This window comes from Tympanuchus pallidicinctus, unplaced genomic scaffold, assembly GCF_026119805.1.
Source record: "Tympanuchus pallidicinctus isolate F22 unplaced genomic scaffold, pur_lepc_1.0 scaffold4, whole genome shotgun sequence".
Classification (NCBI taxonomy): domain Eukaryota; kingdom Metazoa; phylum Chordata; class Aves; order Galliformes; family Phasianidae; genus Tympanuchus; species Tympanuchus pallidicinctus.
This window is the reverse complement of record NW_026294758.1, coordinates 49,031,154-49,049,512: the sequence shown is the minus strand read 5'-3', so window position 1 is coordinate 49,049,512 and position 18,359 is coordinate 49,031,154. Positions and strand designations below refer to the sequence as shown.

Below are 18,359 nucleotides of genomic sequence, written 5' to 3'. Positions count from 1 at the left end.
CATCAAAATTATTTGGTTTAGAAGCATACATTAAGTTCTTTACTATGTCTGAAAAGAACTTAACTTGGAAACCCTGAACACACAGGAGCAAACAGCCTCTCTATGATTGGTTAGGGCTTTTTAATTTTTTTTTTTTCCTCAGTGAATAAAGAACTGCACTGTGTTTTGTTCTTGTCACGGCTGCACAACATCTTGCATCGTTGCACAGTAGCTGAAGGACTAACAATAATTTTTAAAGGTGACAAAGTTGTGCTGCCTTCAACATCATCAATAAAATATTCAGAATCAAACTGGCTTCTTACCACGTACACAACTATTTGTCTTTCATATACACTTACCCTAGCTGTGTGTAATTGCTTGCTGATTTGGCAAGTTTTGTCATTGATCTTGAATATGCTTCCTCTATTGTAGCCCTGTCAAAGAAAATGATCAAAAGCATAATTTAAATTCTAAAGGTATCTGAAGACAGACTAACATGGATTCTAAAGATTCCAAACATAGGAGTTTCTCCTTCAGCTGAAAATTACTCCATTTTAACAATCCCTCAAAAACTATATGCAGAAACATCCAGGTATGTAAACAAACAAACAAAAATAAATCTGAGAACACTGTGACAGAATATTGAAGTGAACTGAAATAAGTAAAATTGAAGGACCTGAGACTTGCAAGATATAACGTTTTCCTTCTTACATCCTCTGTGTTTCTTCCTGTCTTTAACATTCTTCGGTACCAGTGAGAACGAAGTCACATAATGATCACGTGCCTAACACTAGACATTTACAGAACAAAAAGATCAAATGCATCTGATCATCATAAATGGAGTCTTATCTTGTCTTTACAGTTTTAGGAGGCTTTTTTCTTTTTTTTTTTTTTTTTTTTGGTATTTTTAGGTTCTTTGCAGAGTGGCTTTTAAATTTGAGAAGCAGTGATTTAATATGCAGCAAAATGTACTGTGTTCCACTGTTTAGGCTTACTTTTTAAAGAATGATCTCGACATATTCTGATTTCTTCAGGACAATCTCCTCCCTACAAAATTTTTGCTACAGTTTTCCTGCACTCATAACCATATTTTTACTTGTCTTTTGGAGATTCAAAATCCAGGAGTCAATATCAATTTCCTCCTTTACTGGCACAATTGCCATGGAGTGTAGTCACCCAACATGTAACAGCAGTGACTCCTTTCAAGTCTTCCTGCCATCACCTTTCCTCACCACCCTATTAACTAAGATTAACATACACACTGCTTAAATTTTCCACCCGAATTCAATACTCAGTGATTACGAACATATGAAACAAAATAGTAATAGACATCTGAAACTTTGAAGGCTGTACTTAAAACTACTGAACTTTAAAATGACAAGCTGAACGGTTAGGCAACCATCCTGAAGTTGTAAAATGCAGCAACTCAACTACATTTTAAATCTCTGTCACAAATAACTACGAATGTATCCACTATATGAAATAAAACATCTCCTCCTGTAAGTAGACGTAAGTATTCTTGGTAAGAAAGATGTAAGTATTCTTGATGATCTGAAAATGTTGGTAAATTTCACTCACTGAAACAAGCAGTGATACAGACACGAGCGAAGCACTGATGGTTTTTTAATTACTATAATGAATGGTGATAAATCACCAACAACAGCTCAGTGCTTTTACTTTCTTTCCTTTCCTTCAGAACAACTAGCAGAATACTTCAGCAAACAACCTTCACAAGCTGGGAGTTATGAAACTTGCTACGTGTTATCAGCACATAACAAACGCTAACAGCCAAAAGATGCTACTGACTAATGGGGCACATTTATCTTCAGTTGTATCCACTGACTTCCTAAAGCTCTCTCTCACAGTAACAGACTACGAATGCCTGTTTAAATTAATTTTCACATCTTAAAGATCTGTCTTTGCTTGGGATATATTTAAGCATTTAAACTGAAATGAGAATAGGAGCATTGCTAATTTCTTCCCATTAAGGAGCTTCTTTTTACATTTATAGACAGCTGGTGCAGAAAAACATTTGAAAGACTTCTGAAGAAAACCCAACACAATACCTATTTAGTTCTTAGTTGAACTTATATGTAAACATCTTAGGTGCTAAATACACACAAACACCATTGATAATTTACCTACCAAATCTTCCCTGCATATAAAATCCGTATTTTTATACAAAAGAAAACTGTGGGCCAACACAATCTTTGTATGTTATCACTTCTTTAAAAGCAAAATGCTTATGCACTTTATCAGAATAGAGCAAAGATATTTATCTTTCAGCAGAAACATATCTTGCACCATCCAAGATTTAGAAGCAGTGAGCAGATTGCCTGCCGCACAGTTCACTCTGTCAGACATACTTCTGAACCACATCAAAAGCAGTGACTGTTAATTACGTAAGTCTTTCCCATTCACATTTTCAGAATATTTGGTCAAAAGACAGTAAAGAATTGTCCAAAGATCCAACTGACCCAGTCTTTAACAACTTCATCACTAATAAATACTCAAAAGGAAAAATGAAACCATGAAACAACAGTGTTGAAAAGTGAATTAGTATAGATAAACTAAACACAGCCTAGAAAAATTATCTAACCCTAGCAAGCTTGGAGTTGCATTTGTAATGACGAGTGAAGTGCCCACATGGATGTGGTCCAAGACACAGGTCTTAGTAGTTTCCAGTGTGTCTCACCAGGTCCAGGAACCAGCAAAGGTGGAAACATTTTGTTCCTAGGAACGTACAGGGTTTTAACAGCAGATACAGTAAATACATATTCTTTGAAATGAGCACATTTCTAACATATTTACAACAGTCAGCTACTTAAGTTATTACAAGTATCATCAGTAATTCACAATCTGTGAATTACCCAGGAATTTTCAGTTTTCATACTCCTGTCTCTCCACATTTGAATAAAACTGGCTAACATGTTCAAAAGGAGGGACAGAGTACAAACGTATAAGTTCAGTTTTCATAGGGAAGAGCCCAGAAAATCAGGGGCAAGCAAGGCATAAAAACACTACGTGCAGAAGGCACCTAATGACTCTTGCCCATCTGTCTTCATATTTTTAGCAGAAAAGATAACAGCGAAGTAATACTCTATATTCTGCAGAGGAAGGGAGGGAATAGATAATTCTATGCAAAATCTCTTAACTACTTTGCAACAAAGAAAGACACAGAACATAAGCAAGGTAAGAAGTTTAGAAAGAAAAGAATGATTTTTGGTAAATTCACAGGAAAAACATTTCACATAGGTAGACTGAAGATGTCATAAATTTCAGTTTCAGGCTCTCTAAACATTTAATACTAAGCATCAGAAGACAATGGAAGAGCAACTGACATCATCTACCTGCACTTGTGCAAAGCTTTTAACATTGTCCTGCATGACATCCTGGTAGCTAGATCAAATGGATTTCAATGAATAGACCACTTGCTGGCAAAGGAATTGGCTGGATGGTTAAACTCAGAGAGTTGTGGCCAGTGGCTCAAGGTCCAAGCGAAGACTGGTGTCAAGTGGTGCTCCTCAGGGATACTTTTCAATATCCTTTAAGTGACACTGAATGCACACTCAGCAAGTCTGCAGATGACACCAAGCTGAATGGTACAGGTGACACACTAGGGAGAAGGGATGTCATCCAGAGTGATCTGGACAGGCTTGAGAGGAGGGCCCATGCCAACCTCATTAAGTTCAACAACACCAAGTGCGAGATCCTGCACCTATGTTGGGGTACTCTCAAGCACAAATCCAGTTTGGGTGGGAAATGGATTGAGAGCAGATTTGAGGAGAAGGATTTGGAGGTGTTGGTTGATGAAAAATGTAACATGAGCCAGAAACGTGCTCCTACAGCCCATAAAGCCAATTGTATCCTGGGCTGCATCAAAAGAAGTGTGACCAATAGGTTGAGGGAGGTGATTCTGCCCCTCTACTATGCAGTGAGACCCCACCTGGAGTACTGTGTCCAGCTCTGGGGCCCACAGTACCAGAAGAGGACATGGAGCTGTTGGAACAGGTCCAGAGGAAGACCACAAAGATGATCAGAAGGCTGGAGCACCTCCCCTACGAGGACAGACTGAGAGAGCCGGTGTTCTTCAGCCTGGAGAAGAGAAAGTTCCGGGAGACCTCATAACAGCCTTCCAGTACCTGAAGGGGGCCTACAGGAAAGCTGGGGAGGGACTTTTCATAAGGATATGCTGTAGCAGGACAAGGAGAAATGGCCTTAAAATGAAGAGGGTAGGTATAGACCAGTTATCAAAAAGAAATTCTTTATTGTGAGGGTAGTGAGACACTGGAACAGGTTGCCCAGTGAGGCTGTGGATGCCCCATCACTGGAAGCATTAAAGGCCAGGTTGGATGAGGCTCTGAGCAACCTGGTCTATAGAGGTGTCCCAGCCTATAGCAGCAGTTTAGAACTAGCTGATCTTAAATGTCTGTTCCAACCTAGACCATTCTATGATGATTCTATGATTAGCACACAGTTTGACATCTCTCTAAAGTAAGGCTGCCCCACAACCCTGGCTTTATAATGTATTTTCTGAATGAAGAGGTTCTCAACACACAAAATTCCTTGGTTTGTGTACAGCTTTGGTCAGGAGCTTCACAAAAGGCCTTGGAAGTTCACTGGTTTCTTCTTAGCAGAAAGTCTTTTGTCATTTTCTCCACAACTCACTGTGAAACTATGCAAATATCACTGTCACTAAGTACCTGCCAGATGCATAGTGGTGACATTTCTCTGCAGTCACTTCAGGCAGAAATTGGAATTTTGATGACAAATTGCAGAAAACAAAGGACGTATTTTGGACAGCTCTTACTGCAAGAAACCTTTACTAAAAGAAGTTCTCAGCTAGCCTCTTACAAGATTTTTCCACATGCCATCTGGTGTCAGTAACTGAATAAGACAACATTTGGAACCAGACAGATCCTCCAGAATGGAAATTTTTGTATCCTAAGTAGCAGTCGTTAGTCTTCTTTGTAAAATAAGACTGAAAACAGCATTAGCTCATCTGTTTAGGAAGTTGTCACATGGGCAGATTTCATTCCTGTCCCTTCTGTCCCATAAAGAAGAATCTGTTTTATTTTCTGCATATATTTTATCATAATATATCACCGCTTCAAAGAAAAAAACAAAAAAGAAGGAAGGAGAAGGGAAGGGGAAGAGGAAGGGGAATAGAATTTACTTTCTTAGCACTGTAATCCTGAAAGGACAATTTTTTAAGATCATACCGGCAATTGCCAAAAATCTAGTTCTAATATCCATGGTCAAAAACAACAGGTAATGACAAAGTGAACTGAAAGGCCACAAACCACATAATAAAGACCCAGAGTCAGCAAGGATGAATACCTACCTTTCTCTAATAAAGTCTGCTAATTCTTTTGTTGACAAATGTCCATGCTTCATGTTATGATAGAGAACGTCAAAGCCATTGTTCCTTTCCCCCTGAAGATTAATAAAAAGAAAGCAGAACCATGAATCATAAAATGCTAAAGCAATCACAGAATGCAAGCATAGAACCTATGTATTTTAACAACTCGGCATGTTCATTAACAGAATGATTTCTGAATGATTTCTAACAGTTCAGCTTCTTACCAACTGTTGCTAGTTCTTTTCAATCCCTCACATGTAAAATGAACAAAATTAACCTCAGCAGCCTTTCTGCAACCTTTCTAATGACAACTCTTTAATCCAGTATTTCTAGGCTGTATTCAAAGCCTTTCTCTATTTCTAGAGACCTTGTATTCTTTTGACTCCCATCTTATCAAACACATACTTGACACTGTGCACCCTCTTCATTCTCCCATATCTTTATTATTTTCCCAAGAACTAGAATTCAGACTTTGGGATCACATGGTATTCCACCTATTTAATTCTTCACACATTGTAGGCTTTTGTTTGTTTTGTAAAAATGAGTAAAAATAACAAATTTCTTCAATTTTAGGGATATCTTCTCTTTGCCTTAAGCTTAGTTTTAAAATTTAAATTATTTTCCACTCAATAAGACATATCTCACTGTTAGAACTGAGACACTGCCCTAAACACTGATTAGTAAACTGAGCCAGCTTTTCGCCTTTGGCACTAAGTGAACTTCCCCTGAGCAGGAGAAAGCAACAATAGGAATTAAAAGGAAGGCGAGGCAAGGCATGGTAAAATAGCACAGAAACTATAAGACTTTTCCTGTCAACTATCCATTCCCCTCCTCCCTCCCAAATGCCTCAGATCCATATCACTGCTGCTAAAAACACAGTAGTATGCCCTTGGGAATGCTGCGTGCATGTTTAGAGTGGAAAGGAAAGAAGGATTGAACTAAAATCCTGGACTTTTCTCAACAGAAGCTCTATATTTCCAGTAAAGGGAGCCCATGATCTGGTCATAAATCTCTCCCATCTTTTCTGTACTTTTTGTTCAGAAACAAAATCAGTACAGTCTTAAGACCAGGGAAGTTACGCAGCTGAAAAATAAAGCTGGCAACTAAAAATAAAGGTCGGTGATGCAGATCATGAGGAGGATGTGATCAGCTGCGCTGTCGCAGAAAAAGTAGGAGTGAGGAGGCAGCAGCGGGGAGCAGGCAGCCTGAGCAAGTGGCAGCAGCCGCAGGCAGACGGAGGAGCCTTGCAGCAGCAGGCCCACGTCTGAGCAGCCTCAATGGCACCGGATCACACATCAATCTTATCATTAACACAGCAGGTTCTCGTAAAGGACACCAAACATTTACACAGATTCACAGTCAGCAAATGACTGAAAGGTAATTTCATTCAGATTACTAGCTGGGATTTTTTGCTTACTTCTTCCAAGCACTGGGGGAAACAAGCAAAAGCCAAGGAAGCAACAAGAATAAACACGTACAAAATGACTGTTCCTAAGGCTTCAGTAAACTGTAACCTGAAAATGTTCACCAAAATGCAGATCAGTTTAGCATAAATGCAATTAGAGAAGTCTCTGAAAAGTGCAAGCAGAAGAGAGAACTCAAAAAATATAACCAACTTTAAGAGCCATGTATAGAGTGTCTTTTTTTAAGTCAGAAAAATAAAAGGTCAGGAACAGCAGCTAGTAGGAAATGTGACATTTTTGAAAATGTGCTCTTCAAATACCAGCCTAATCACGGCAATTTATTAAACTGTATGGAGTAACTAATGGTAAGAGATAAAGCACTACACAAACAGGTTTTTAAATGCTTTGTGCTTGTGGAACGTAAGTAAGAACTGGAAACAAGCTAATTAGTTTTGAGGAAGCCAGATACCCGCACCTGCAAGAAGTAAACAGTTTCACCCTTATCTAACTACGTTTTCTTGCAGTTTGAAGCTCAGAAGAATTCTGATTACTGGCACACTAATATGTACTTTATTAGCTTAGAGCATTTACAAAACCTAAATCCCAACGAATGCCATCACATTACAAAAATACTGGAATACCTCTGTAATTAAGATCTTGTCGATATTTCCAATTAGAATACAAAACAAAATTCTAATTTAACAGTTATAATGCTAAACTTGGAGGTAAGCATTTATGAGTAAGTACTAAGCACATTCTCCAGAAGACATCATGCTGGAATTCGTCCATGGTGGCATGTTTTCTCTTTCCTTTTAATGCCTTCCTCCTACCTAAACCAACACATTGAACAAAAGGTGCTGCACAGACTGCTGCTTAACATTTAAGTACAGCTGTTCACAATGTTTTTCATCTTTCCTATACTGCAACTCCATAAATTTCCTGCGAGTTTAGAAATACAGGAAGGGTAGCACAGCCATGACCCTACCTTTGGCTGCAGCTTTCCTGAGTGCTGACAATCTATCAAAAATAAAACTTTGCAACCTTTGCAGAATTGCATGATCCAGAATAACCAATTCCCATCAGGAACTTGCTCCCTAAGCGTAAATAAAGTTTAAACTACAGATGTGAGGAAACTCGTTTTTCCACTTAAATAAAGGTTTCTAATCAGTCCTCATTCAGTTCCTGCTTTCACGATGAATAGTTGACAGCACAACAGAAAACAGCAATAGTTTCCTAAATTATAAAAAAAAAAGCCACATCTTTTATGCATTATAAATAGTCATCAGAGGCTAAGAGTCTATATGAAAAGTTTACTATCGTTTAAAAGAAGCAGCAAGTCCAAAGCAGGCTCCTTGGAGGACTAGGTCCTATGTGGTTTAAGTCAAACACAGCAAAAGATGTTTCCACTTGCAAATACAGGCGCAGCAAGTCTTACCAATATCAGGCTCCACCTATAAGCACAAACACCTAGACTTTGAAACTGCTAGATTAATTACAAGTGACATATTCAAGACTTCTGAAAGTTAACCTGAAGACAATTCTCTAATTATAATATCTTTTAACTATATCTGCAGACATACTCTTACCTCTGTGACATAAAGAATGCTATCTCAGTGAATAGAGAAGACATTGTTCTCCTTAGGAAAGCTGTAAGACCTACCCACAACCGCTTCATTTAGTGGCTCTTTTTAAGAACGGAGCCTGAATATTCACGTACTGAGCATTACAGCAACAGTTCTGTGCTTAGAATGGAGGTGTACGCTGCTGCTAACAGGAAACAAATGTATCTCAGTTAACAAAAATCTAAGGATGTATGCTCCACATGCTTACATGCATACACACATATACATGCCATCAACAGTGTTTCCGCTTTGCTTGCTTTTCCTCAACAACCCGCGCAGATGTTGCATAAAACTGTATGTATAGCCAATTCTTCTTCATTAAATGTTTCCACCTGCTCCTTCCTGATGCCAACAGTAATAGCTAGGATCAGTAGAATCCCAGCTTGAACTGTCTTGAAAACAAATAAACGCAACAGACAGCAGAAGGAGTCGTGACTTCTGCTCAGGAGCAGTGACACTCGCCCACTGCTAAGACAGACTGTCCATCAAATCAGAGGCAGATTCCTCTACGAGCTAGACCTCAAAAAAAGGGGAAACTCTTTTGTCATGTGCAATGTATTTTTTCAGACCATGTGCAAAAGAGTTCCAGATCAGTCTGAAAACTATTCTGAATTTCATTTTGGGAGTAAAATACCATCTGTGGAGAATGACCCCATTGTTTCTCAAAAGAAGATAACCGCAAAACTGCGTAGGAGAATGCAAAATCGAAGTGGTCCTCTATTCATACAGACCCCACTTAACTACCCCATTTAATTACCCCATTTAATTAGGTGAAAGTTTACTTCTTTCACCTCCAAGCTAACAGAACTCTCTCCTCAGAAGCTGGTGTTCTTGTTGGTTTCTCATTTTACGCTGCCATAAGAGAGCTCTCTTAGATAGAGCACAGCTGTCTCTTTACAGTAAGCTGTAAAAGAAAGCAAGACTCCAAATACAAGGAAACACTTTGCTTAAGCCCATAACGAGCAGTCCACGACTGAGCAATTGTATACAAAGTAAACTGCAGCCACAGAACCCCATGCAAACAACCATTCCATTTCCCTCCACAGAGCACTATCTGCAACGATTTTCTCGTGGAAATGAAAGTAACCCTGTCAGCAACTGTGAAGTCAGAATTCAGCATTTCCAGGACTTGTGCATAACAGGAAACACATTACAGGAACTCTGTTTTACTAAGCTGCTTGATAGACCTAGAAAAAATCTTAAGAATACATGATTCACTGCACATAAGGATAATCCTGAATTCAAAGTCTTCCTTTCATGAAGTAGCCAGTAATTTCTGAGCCATCTGTAGCAGTGTTTAACTCCCACGTTTCAAATCACATTGTCTAAGTGCAAGCTTTGTCGTCTTTGGACTGGAAGTGTTCAATGTTAATGCGTATAACTGTATCAGTGTAAAAAGCTAATATGCTTTACCGTAACACCCTCTCTTTACCTTATGTAAACAAATGCTTCCCAACTATTCATGCCATAAAGTTTTCATGACTAGTTAGATATTTACTAGTGGTTAAGCCAGTGTGAGAAGTAAGAAGATGATGGCTGCAAATGCTGCCTTTGTGGCAATACTGAATAGGTAAAACAATAAAAGGCACATGCGGAACTTTTTTGTTTAGATCAAGCTTTAGAAACTTGATAAGACAAGATCGAACAAAGTTTAACTTTTTCTGACTAAGACCAGAAAGAGAATTAACCGTTTCCACCTGTGCTTTTACAACATCCATTAGCAGTGGCTGAATATGCATAACCATCCCTCAACCCCATTCAAAGTTATAAATGTGATCACATTACTTCAGCACACCAAAGGAATGGAACAAAAAGAAAACCACACTTTTAACTGTAAGTTATTCAAGTCATAATCAACTCATTCCTCTCTTACAGGCAGATTTAAAGAAAGGCTTTGTTTTTTGAGTTCGGGTCTTTAATTTGCTTCAGATTATCTTGAAGCGGGTAATCTCCAAATTAAGTTTCCAAACCCTAGTTTAATCATACAACTGCATATGGTAAACACGATAGGTCGATGACATGCAATGAATAAATGCTAAATGGGGAAAAAAAAAAGACAAGTGTGAATAGAATATGAGAAATAGAGTCCTCTGCTTCAACTTCATGGATGAAAGTAGGAAAATCCGTATCCTCTGCCTCTTGATTTGGTCATTTCTAGAGAAGCTGATCTGCAACTACTTTTACACTTAGAAGCATGCCCATATTATTCTGCCAGCCAGACAGGAATACTGAAAAATTGCACTCCTGAATATAAATCATGCCTAATAGACCTCCCCACACAGATAAAACACAAGCGCTTGCAAGTCTCTCTGGAAGAAAAACTTTGTATCAAACTCTCAGAGACACAGGGACAGGCCAAATACTGACTGCAGGCATTCTGATGTTCGGCTGCAGGAAAAGCTCAGTTCTCAATAAAGCATATAGGCTGCTTTGAAAGTAATGCCTCCTATTTATTTCCATGCAAACTACAGATACTAAGAGCACAGTAACACTATCTGATAGAAACATTCTCAGCTACAAAGCTATTTTTCAACACATTCACCACCATTAGCTACGCGTTTTCACCAGCAATGAACAACAGCCAGCGCCCCATCCTCATAAACATCTGCAGCAGCAGAAACCCGCTGCTTCACTGCTGCTGTAATGGCACCACTGCTCGGAAAACGTTGTCCTTCATCAACACAAACGGAAGTTAAAAGCAGCCAAACCCAAACTTTATGGTGGGTGTGGTAGGACAGTCCAGCCAAGACTGGCAGTGTGCTCCAGAGCCTTCAAACTGGTGTGAGGCCGGGCATTACTGTGTTGGAAGAAAAAGATATCTTCTTCTCCGGCCTGGCTCTGGAAGTTCAAGCCTTCAGCTTAGTCAGAATTGTGATGCAGTGGTCCGAGCCGGTGGTTTATCTACGTTCCAGGAAATCCAGAGGGACCAGGCCCTTCCTATCCCAAAGATGGTGCACATCACTTTATCCAGTGAGAACTGCAGCCCGATCTTCTTCTTTGACGGCGAATTCACATGTTGCCACACCATGGACACCATTTTGACTCTGGCTCGTGGCAATGGCACCACATCTAATCACCAGTAATGATAAAATCCAGGAAACTGCCACCATCGGCCTCATATCAGCTCAGTAGGTCCTGACAAAGTTGCCTATGGAGTTCCTATGTGAGCATTCATGGGACACACGTGGCGCAAACTCTGTGGGAAGACAACTTTACCACCATTGTTTCCAGCACACTGGAGACAACAGTCGGCTCTGTACACAGCTCCCTTGCCATAACATGCTGATTCATGCAGGTGAACTGATCGAGACGCCCTTCATTCTGTGATGTGACAGCTGTGCACGGCTGTGTGGAACACGACTTGTCTCTCACATTGCTGCAGCCACAGTTGTAACACACCAGCCACACCTGACTGTGCTCACACCCACTGTTTGGTCTCCAGAAGCGTTCAGCAAACATCAATAAATGTCAGTGGGTGCCATTTTTTCTGCATGGAGGAATTCAGTGACACACCTTTGCTTTACACACATTTCCATTTCAGACGCCATCCTGTCAGAGTGCCCCTCTGCTGCCATCTGTTACACACTAACAGCACGTACTGGGGCACTGTCAGGAAGGTTCCACCTCTACTGCCAAACCACCAACGTCTGCCTCTGATGGTGTGGGACAACAAAATGAAATAGGCTGCATTACTTTTGGAGCACCCTTTATATTTGCTGAAACTACACACAACTTTCACTACTACTATCTAGTAGTCTCAACTGCTAGACACGGCTTCAACAGCTTACAAGATACTCTATTTAGCAATCAATTTACACATTGTATTGCAACAAAAGAGACTGTCCGATCATTGCTCTAATCCTAAATTGAAAATTCCAAATACTAACAACAAAAAAATCCTGCTCTTCATCCACCAACTTAATATAAGCTATATGTTATGGTCTGCCCACTTACACTGTTGACTTCATCCACTAATAAAAGAGTAGGACTCTACAGAAACAGAGCAACGCCATAAAGCAACCTAATTCCAGGTAATTTTAGTTGCTCTGATAAACTCTTACCTTCTTTTTAGCAGTTACGGCCAGGCACAGTTTGAAATCATTAACATGTTCCACACATTTCACCTAGGCAACTTAGTATACACAAAAATATTCCTCTGATTAATGTGACAGTGTTACACTTCTGAAAGCTAGCTACTGAGCAACCCTGTGCCTGACAGAGCTACGCAGAATCAAGTGCACTGAAACACCCAAAGAGCAGACACCTCGTGTTGATACAGGTGGCCTATCTCCCTCAGCTGGAAGTGCTCTGAGAAGCTTGAACACAAAAACCAACCTGGCAATTTCAATTTCATTCTTCTAGTTTCAATAAATCACATGAAGACCAGCTCCAGAGAACCTCTATGCATGTGACAGAGGACACACATTCTTCTATACATCTAGGTGATTAAAAATATTTCCGGGACAAAAAGATGGAGAACTCCCAACACATGCTAAAAACGCTATACACAAAGAGGGGGGAGATTGCACTGCAAAGCCATGCTCCTGAAAACTGAGCACCCAACTGCAGGCCAAGCATAAAGACATGAACGGACTGCAAATGGAAGCTCGATGAGTCTCAGCATCAATCACAGCCTGCAGGTGTGTGCAAGAAAATGCATCCTACACTGATCAAAGCAAAAGCCTTCACAAAGCTAAGATTACAGCCCTTGCACATTGTGAGGAATCTTCCTCACAATCATTTTCAAAAGCTAAAGGCAGCACAACCAACTGAAAAAAGTAACACATGGCGAATGTCAAAGCCAATTTAAACATGCATTTTTATGTCACATAGCTTCCCGAAAATTTAACATGCACAGCATTACACAGAGACAGGCTTCAACTGCATGTAAAGCTTCCATAAGTTTAATCAATTTAAAGCAATTAGTAGATGTGTATGGCTGGCTTACATATGGCTTATTTTGGTTAACCTGAAATGGTTTAATAGTCTTACAATTAATAAGACTACTGTCTGCATCAGGTGATTTAAAAATCAAACTTATGCTGAAGCTTATGCTACACTTCCTACATCGTGTTAAGATAACAGCAATTCAGATCTAACAAATGCTTTCTATTTTTCTATCTTAGCATAGGAGCTTTCAAAGTGACAAAACCTAGTTATTCATAGTGGAAACATTGCAGGAAAGTGTTCCCTTCAAATTCCTGTTTTGATATAACGCATACTCAGCAGCAAGCACCCAATGTTTTATGACAACATCCTAATTAGGAGTTGGGAATGTTTGGCCACGTGACCTGAATGCCTTAAACTCAGTCATAAGAATCAAAGCCATTTATAGTCCATACTACTCATTTATAATTTCTGATAGCACAAACAAACTAGCCCACCCAATCCCCCAGACTGTACCCAACTGACCTGAAAACTGCAGTGGGCAGCGCTCTGCAAGCACAACTCTAGCAGCAACAGTACAGCTCTCCGAACCTCACATCCTGAAAATAATCTCTCAATGACCAGCAGACACCTGCAGCCAGCACATGACATGCCCAAAAACACCCAGAGAAAGTCCATTTTCCTCACATTCTCCACTAAAAAATAAAATTACATCTACACATCCGCTTTTAAATGTAGTACACACATGCAGACCTAGAAAGGCTTGAGTTGGAAGGGACCTTAAAGATCACCTAGTTCCAACACTGTGCTGTGGGCAGAGACGCATAAAGTCCAACAATGACCTTCGAGACCTTTACAGTAAAGAAGTTATAACTTGTTTTATTTAAATGAGCACATTTTTAGCAAGTTCTTAGAAGACAGCAGCTAAATACCGTGCAAAAAACATACACGCACAGCACTCCATTTTTCCAAATAAATCACTTCAGGTTTCCTATGTCTACTCATATCAAAAGCTTAAAGATAAGAAACAGAGCCTTCCAAAGCACAAGACCCAGAGCTCCAATTCTACTGTGCCATTTCAGCTGTGAACTGATGACAACAACTCCAAGTAACTGAGGATTTCCCCTCCATACGCGGCACTAGTGAGGAGACAACTTGAACACCGTGTTCAGTTTTGAGCCCCTCACTACAAGAAGACATTGAGGACCTGGAGTGAGACCAGAGAAGGGCAACAAAGCTGGTGAGGGCTCTGGAGCACAAGTCTTATGAGGAGCAGCTGAGGGAGCTGGGATTGTTCAGTCTGGAGAAGACAGCACCACAGGAGATCTTATTGCTATCTACAACTGCTGAGAGAGGCTGTGGCGAGGTGGGGGCTGGTCTGTTCTCCCCTGGAACTAGCAATAGGACTGGAGGAAACTTGTGCCAGGCAAGGTTCAGGTTGGATATTAGGAAAAACTTCTCAGAGTGGTAAAGCATTCCAACACGCTGCCCCAGGCGTTCAAGAACCACGCAGATGTAGCACTGAGAGACATGGTAGGGATGAGTTGGTGGATGATCTTGGCGGCCTTTTCCAATCCTAATGACCCTACAATTCCACAGTGTTTTGGATTTATTTCACACCAGTGCTTTAGAAAACATAATATCCCATTACACCAATGACCAAACCAGCAAAACAGAAGTTAAATATTTTGCCTGGTGTTACCTAGAAGGTAAAAGCAAGAAACTGATGACAATTCTTCCAGAATTCAATGCAGAACTCTTTCTATTTATGGATTCTTCTTTGGTGTACTTTGTCACTATGCATCCAGTACAATTTAACATCTTTCTTTCCACGTTCACCTTTTCACCATGTCAACATGTCAAAACACACAGAGAACACGCTAAAGATCTTCCAAAATGTTGCAGTAACAATTGTGAACAATAACCTATTCCAAAAAGACAGACAAGACTCATCACTCATCATCCACAAACCTGTATTTATGCTTGTTTCTGACAATAGCAGCCCCCTTTGACATTAAAACAAGTGCATATTTAGACACTACTGTATTTTTCTTGAAAGATATTTGGCCGTATCAGCAAGGAAGCAGAAGTCCCCACTCCCTTTTCTTTCTGCACAAAACTGCCAACAGCTTCACAAAGATTCCTCAGCCAAGTTTTGCAAGTTCAAGATCCTGCCTACTGTCTTTGCCATCTCTGCAAAACAAGCAAGAATACACTTCTTGTCCTGCCTTCTGTCATTTTTCGGAGGGGGGAAAAAACTGTGCCAACAGAAGGAAATCTTCCTTTTTTGACACTGGTTTCTAAACCCACACTAGTGTCTGGCCGGCACTGTAAGGCTGGCAGAGGCTTCACAAGGCAGACAGAGAAGGCAAAAGTTCTAGCAGGTGTCACCTGCCTTGTGTTTGTTGGCCGCATGTGCAAGGGTACAAAGAGGAAAGGAATGTACAAGAATGGCACTGTCTTCACTGGCTTAACACACCTGCTTACTGCCAAGGTGAACCACTGCCAATGAAACAGTTAAAAGACTAAAAAAATTCGTAGCATATATTTTATTTCAGTGGAAAGAACAGAACAAAAACACGTGGTTTATTCTCAGGAGGAAATACTGGCTTTCCAAATGAAAAGTTGACTTTTTACATTAACTTGAAATTACTTTTACCCAAGATGAAAATACACCGCATTTGTTTAACACAAATCTCCCATACCAAAACTTCACATCTGACACACTCATGTACCAAGAAGGCACATCGTGGATCGCTTTTCTGAGTTCTAATATCCTGCACAGAACAAAACTTAAGAGTCAGAATTAAACAACACTGTAAACACAACACGGGACCAGGCTGCAGCTCTGTTTTATTTCCACGCAGCGTACGCTTTGTGAGCTCAGCATTCTCCAAACTCTAAGAACAACCATTGTTTGTGCAGAACCAGATGGATCTACAAGATCTTTTTTTTAACCTTCTTCTTTTTTGTCTCGATAAACGTTTGCTGTTAGGTTTCCCCCAATTATCAGCAGAGATGCACGGTAAAATCCGACGGGCAGCCGAGCCGCAGCTCCGTCAGCAGGCTGACGGCTCACGGGAACGGCCGCGATGTTTCAGATCCGTTCCACAACGACTTGGGATCGGCCGAGCTCCGAAGGAAGGCTCAGCAACAATCCCGACTCATCGTTTAACGTTTTCTCCGCGCTTTCCCCAGGGAAACGCACCCACAGCCCTAAGTACATAGACGGAGCGGAGCGACACACCGTGTCACGCACGGGGCCGCCCGCCGTCCCTCCGGACACGCCGGTACAGAGGCGGACGGAGGCGCGGGCTTTGTCCGGGACCGCCGGCGAGGACGGGACGCCGGAGCCGGGGCCGCCGCCCGGGGTCTCCCGCCAGGCGCCCCCCCGGCCCCGCCCGGCAGCCCCCGAGCGCGGTACGAGGAGGAGCTCGGCAAGGCTCGGCACCGCCCGCCCCGCGCCGCTACGCCGGCACCCGCCTCCCCAGCGCCCGGCCCGCTCGCCAGGCCCGACCACCGTCCCCGGGGCAGCCCCGCAGCCCAGCCTGCCGCGGCAGCGGCAGACACCCCGCCCGCCCCCCGCCGCGCCCACCCGCTTCGCCGCGGGAACGGTTCGCGGCGCTTCCCTACCCAGAAGTTCTCCGCGAAGTACGCCATCGTCATCCCGCCGCCGCCGCCGCTGCCCCGGCCGCAGCTCGCCCGGCCCGGCCCCAACCGCCGAGACGCAACGGAGGAAGCAGGCGCCGCCGCCACGCGCCGCCCTTCCCGTCGCGGCGCTCCGCCTCCCTTCGCACGGCAGCACCGCCTCGCCTCGCCGCGCACGCGCGTGGGGAGGAGGCGGGCCGAGGAGGCTCCTGCGCGGGTGCCGCCGGGACCGCGCCCGGGATGGGGCGGTGCGTGGCGCGGGCATGCGTGGAGAGCGGCGTCGGGTGAGCGTTGCGGCGGTGGGGCTCGCGCGGGGAGAAGCGGCGCTTCGGGGCGGCGTTGGAAGCGTAACGAAACGCTGCGAGGCTTCGAGCAGGGGCGGTGAGCGCACCCGTGCTGTCAGGCGGCGCGCCTGCGGTGCTCCCACCCGGCTACCTGCGGTCCCGAGGCCTCGCCCGCGTCTTGCTGCCCCCTGTCCAAAAATACAGCCGAACGCTGAGCTTGCTCAGGAGCCAGTGCATCCACAACACCGCGGATAGTCTTTTTTTCGAAGTCCTTCTGCAGATTAAAGACCTCCGTCAAATCCAAATGGTTAGGAAAAACATAGTGCAGAAGATTACGGAAACACAGGCTTTAATTAGGAGGGAGAAAAAATACACAGGGCAAGCAAGACACCTAAATTAGTATCTCTTGTGCCTGTACAAGTGGCTGTAACTCATTCTGCCTTACAAATTTTTTTTTACTGAGGTAACTGCCCCTGGTAACTGCAATCAGCTTCGTACATTGCTCCCTGCAGCTCCACTCAGTGCTTCTCCCTCCAGCAGCAGCATCCTAACTTCAGTACATGCAAAGTTCCTACAGCTGCCAGTGCCAAGACAGAAAACCTCCAGACCCTTTACTGTAGTCAAAACTTGCTCAGAAGTCCCAAGGCTGTTAGTTCTGGATATCTCCATGATAGTTCCAAGCATGTGCACTATGGTTCTAAACAAGAAGCATATGCTACATTTAAGATAAACCACGTGTCTGCTGATAGCAGTAAGCTGCCTTGATGTTCCCGGCCTAAAGATACAAATGTAGATTTTTTTTTGCACTGTGCATTGCTATCTGTAAAAACATATACTGGAACCAGCAGAGAAGTTAAAGCTGCATGCTCGGAGCTGAAGGTTTTGATTTTCCATGGAACGTGTCTTCTCACAGAAATACATACTCTGCCATGATGGAAGGGGAATCAGGTTCCCATCTATAGTTTTAAGAAAAGACTCCAACTTCCACATTTTCAAAGGTATACAATAATTCCTTATCTATTGCTGCAGCAAGATGCAAAGCAGCTATCACACAAGCATCAAATCTGTCTGTGCTTTTTACAACAAAGTAAAACACAGAATGTTAGACCAAACTTCAAGGCCTCCTGTAGCGTAGGCAGTTATCTAGAAGACCACTTTCATAAGGCTGAAGGTC

The 18,359-nt window shown here is 42.3% G+C and overlaps 1 protein-coding gene across 5 annotated transcripts in view; it reads right to left on the bottom strand.

Annotated features, from left to right (window-relative positions):
* The window catches only part of FCHO2 (FCH and mu domain containing endocytic adaptor 2), a 92,097-nt gene extending 75,063 nt beyond the window's left edge, over positions 1-17,034 (bottom strand). For 3 of the 5 annotated variants that reach the window (XM_052701270.1, XM_052701269.1, XM_052701271.1), the window contains exons 1-3: positions 16,887-17,034; positions 5,324-5,415; positions 339-413 (exon numbers count right to left, since the gene is read on the bottom strand). In XM_052701270.1, coding sequence (XP_052557230.1) covers positions 339-413; positions 5,324-5,415; positions 16,887-16,919 — 200 coding nt within the window. In that variant the 5' untranslated portion in view covers positions 16,920-17,034. The remainder of the gene's footprint in view (positions 1-338; positions 414-5,323; positions 5,416-16,886) is intronic. The other 2 variants (XM_052701272.1, XM_052701273.1) reach the window with 1 other exon arrangement.
* Positions 17,035-18,359: the final 1,325 nt, after the last annotated feature.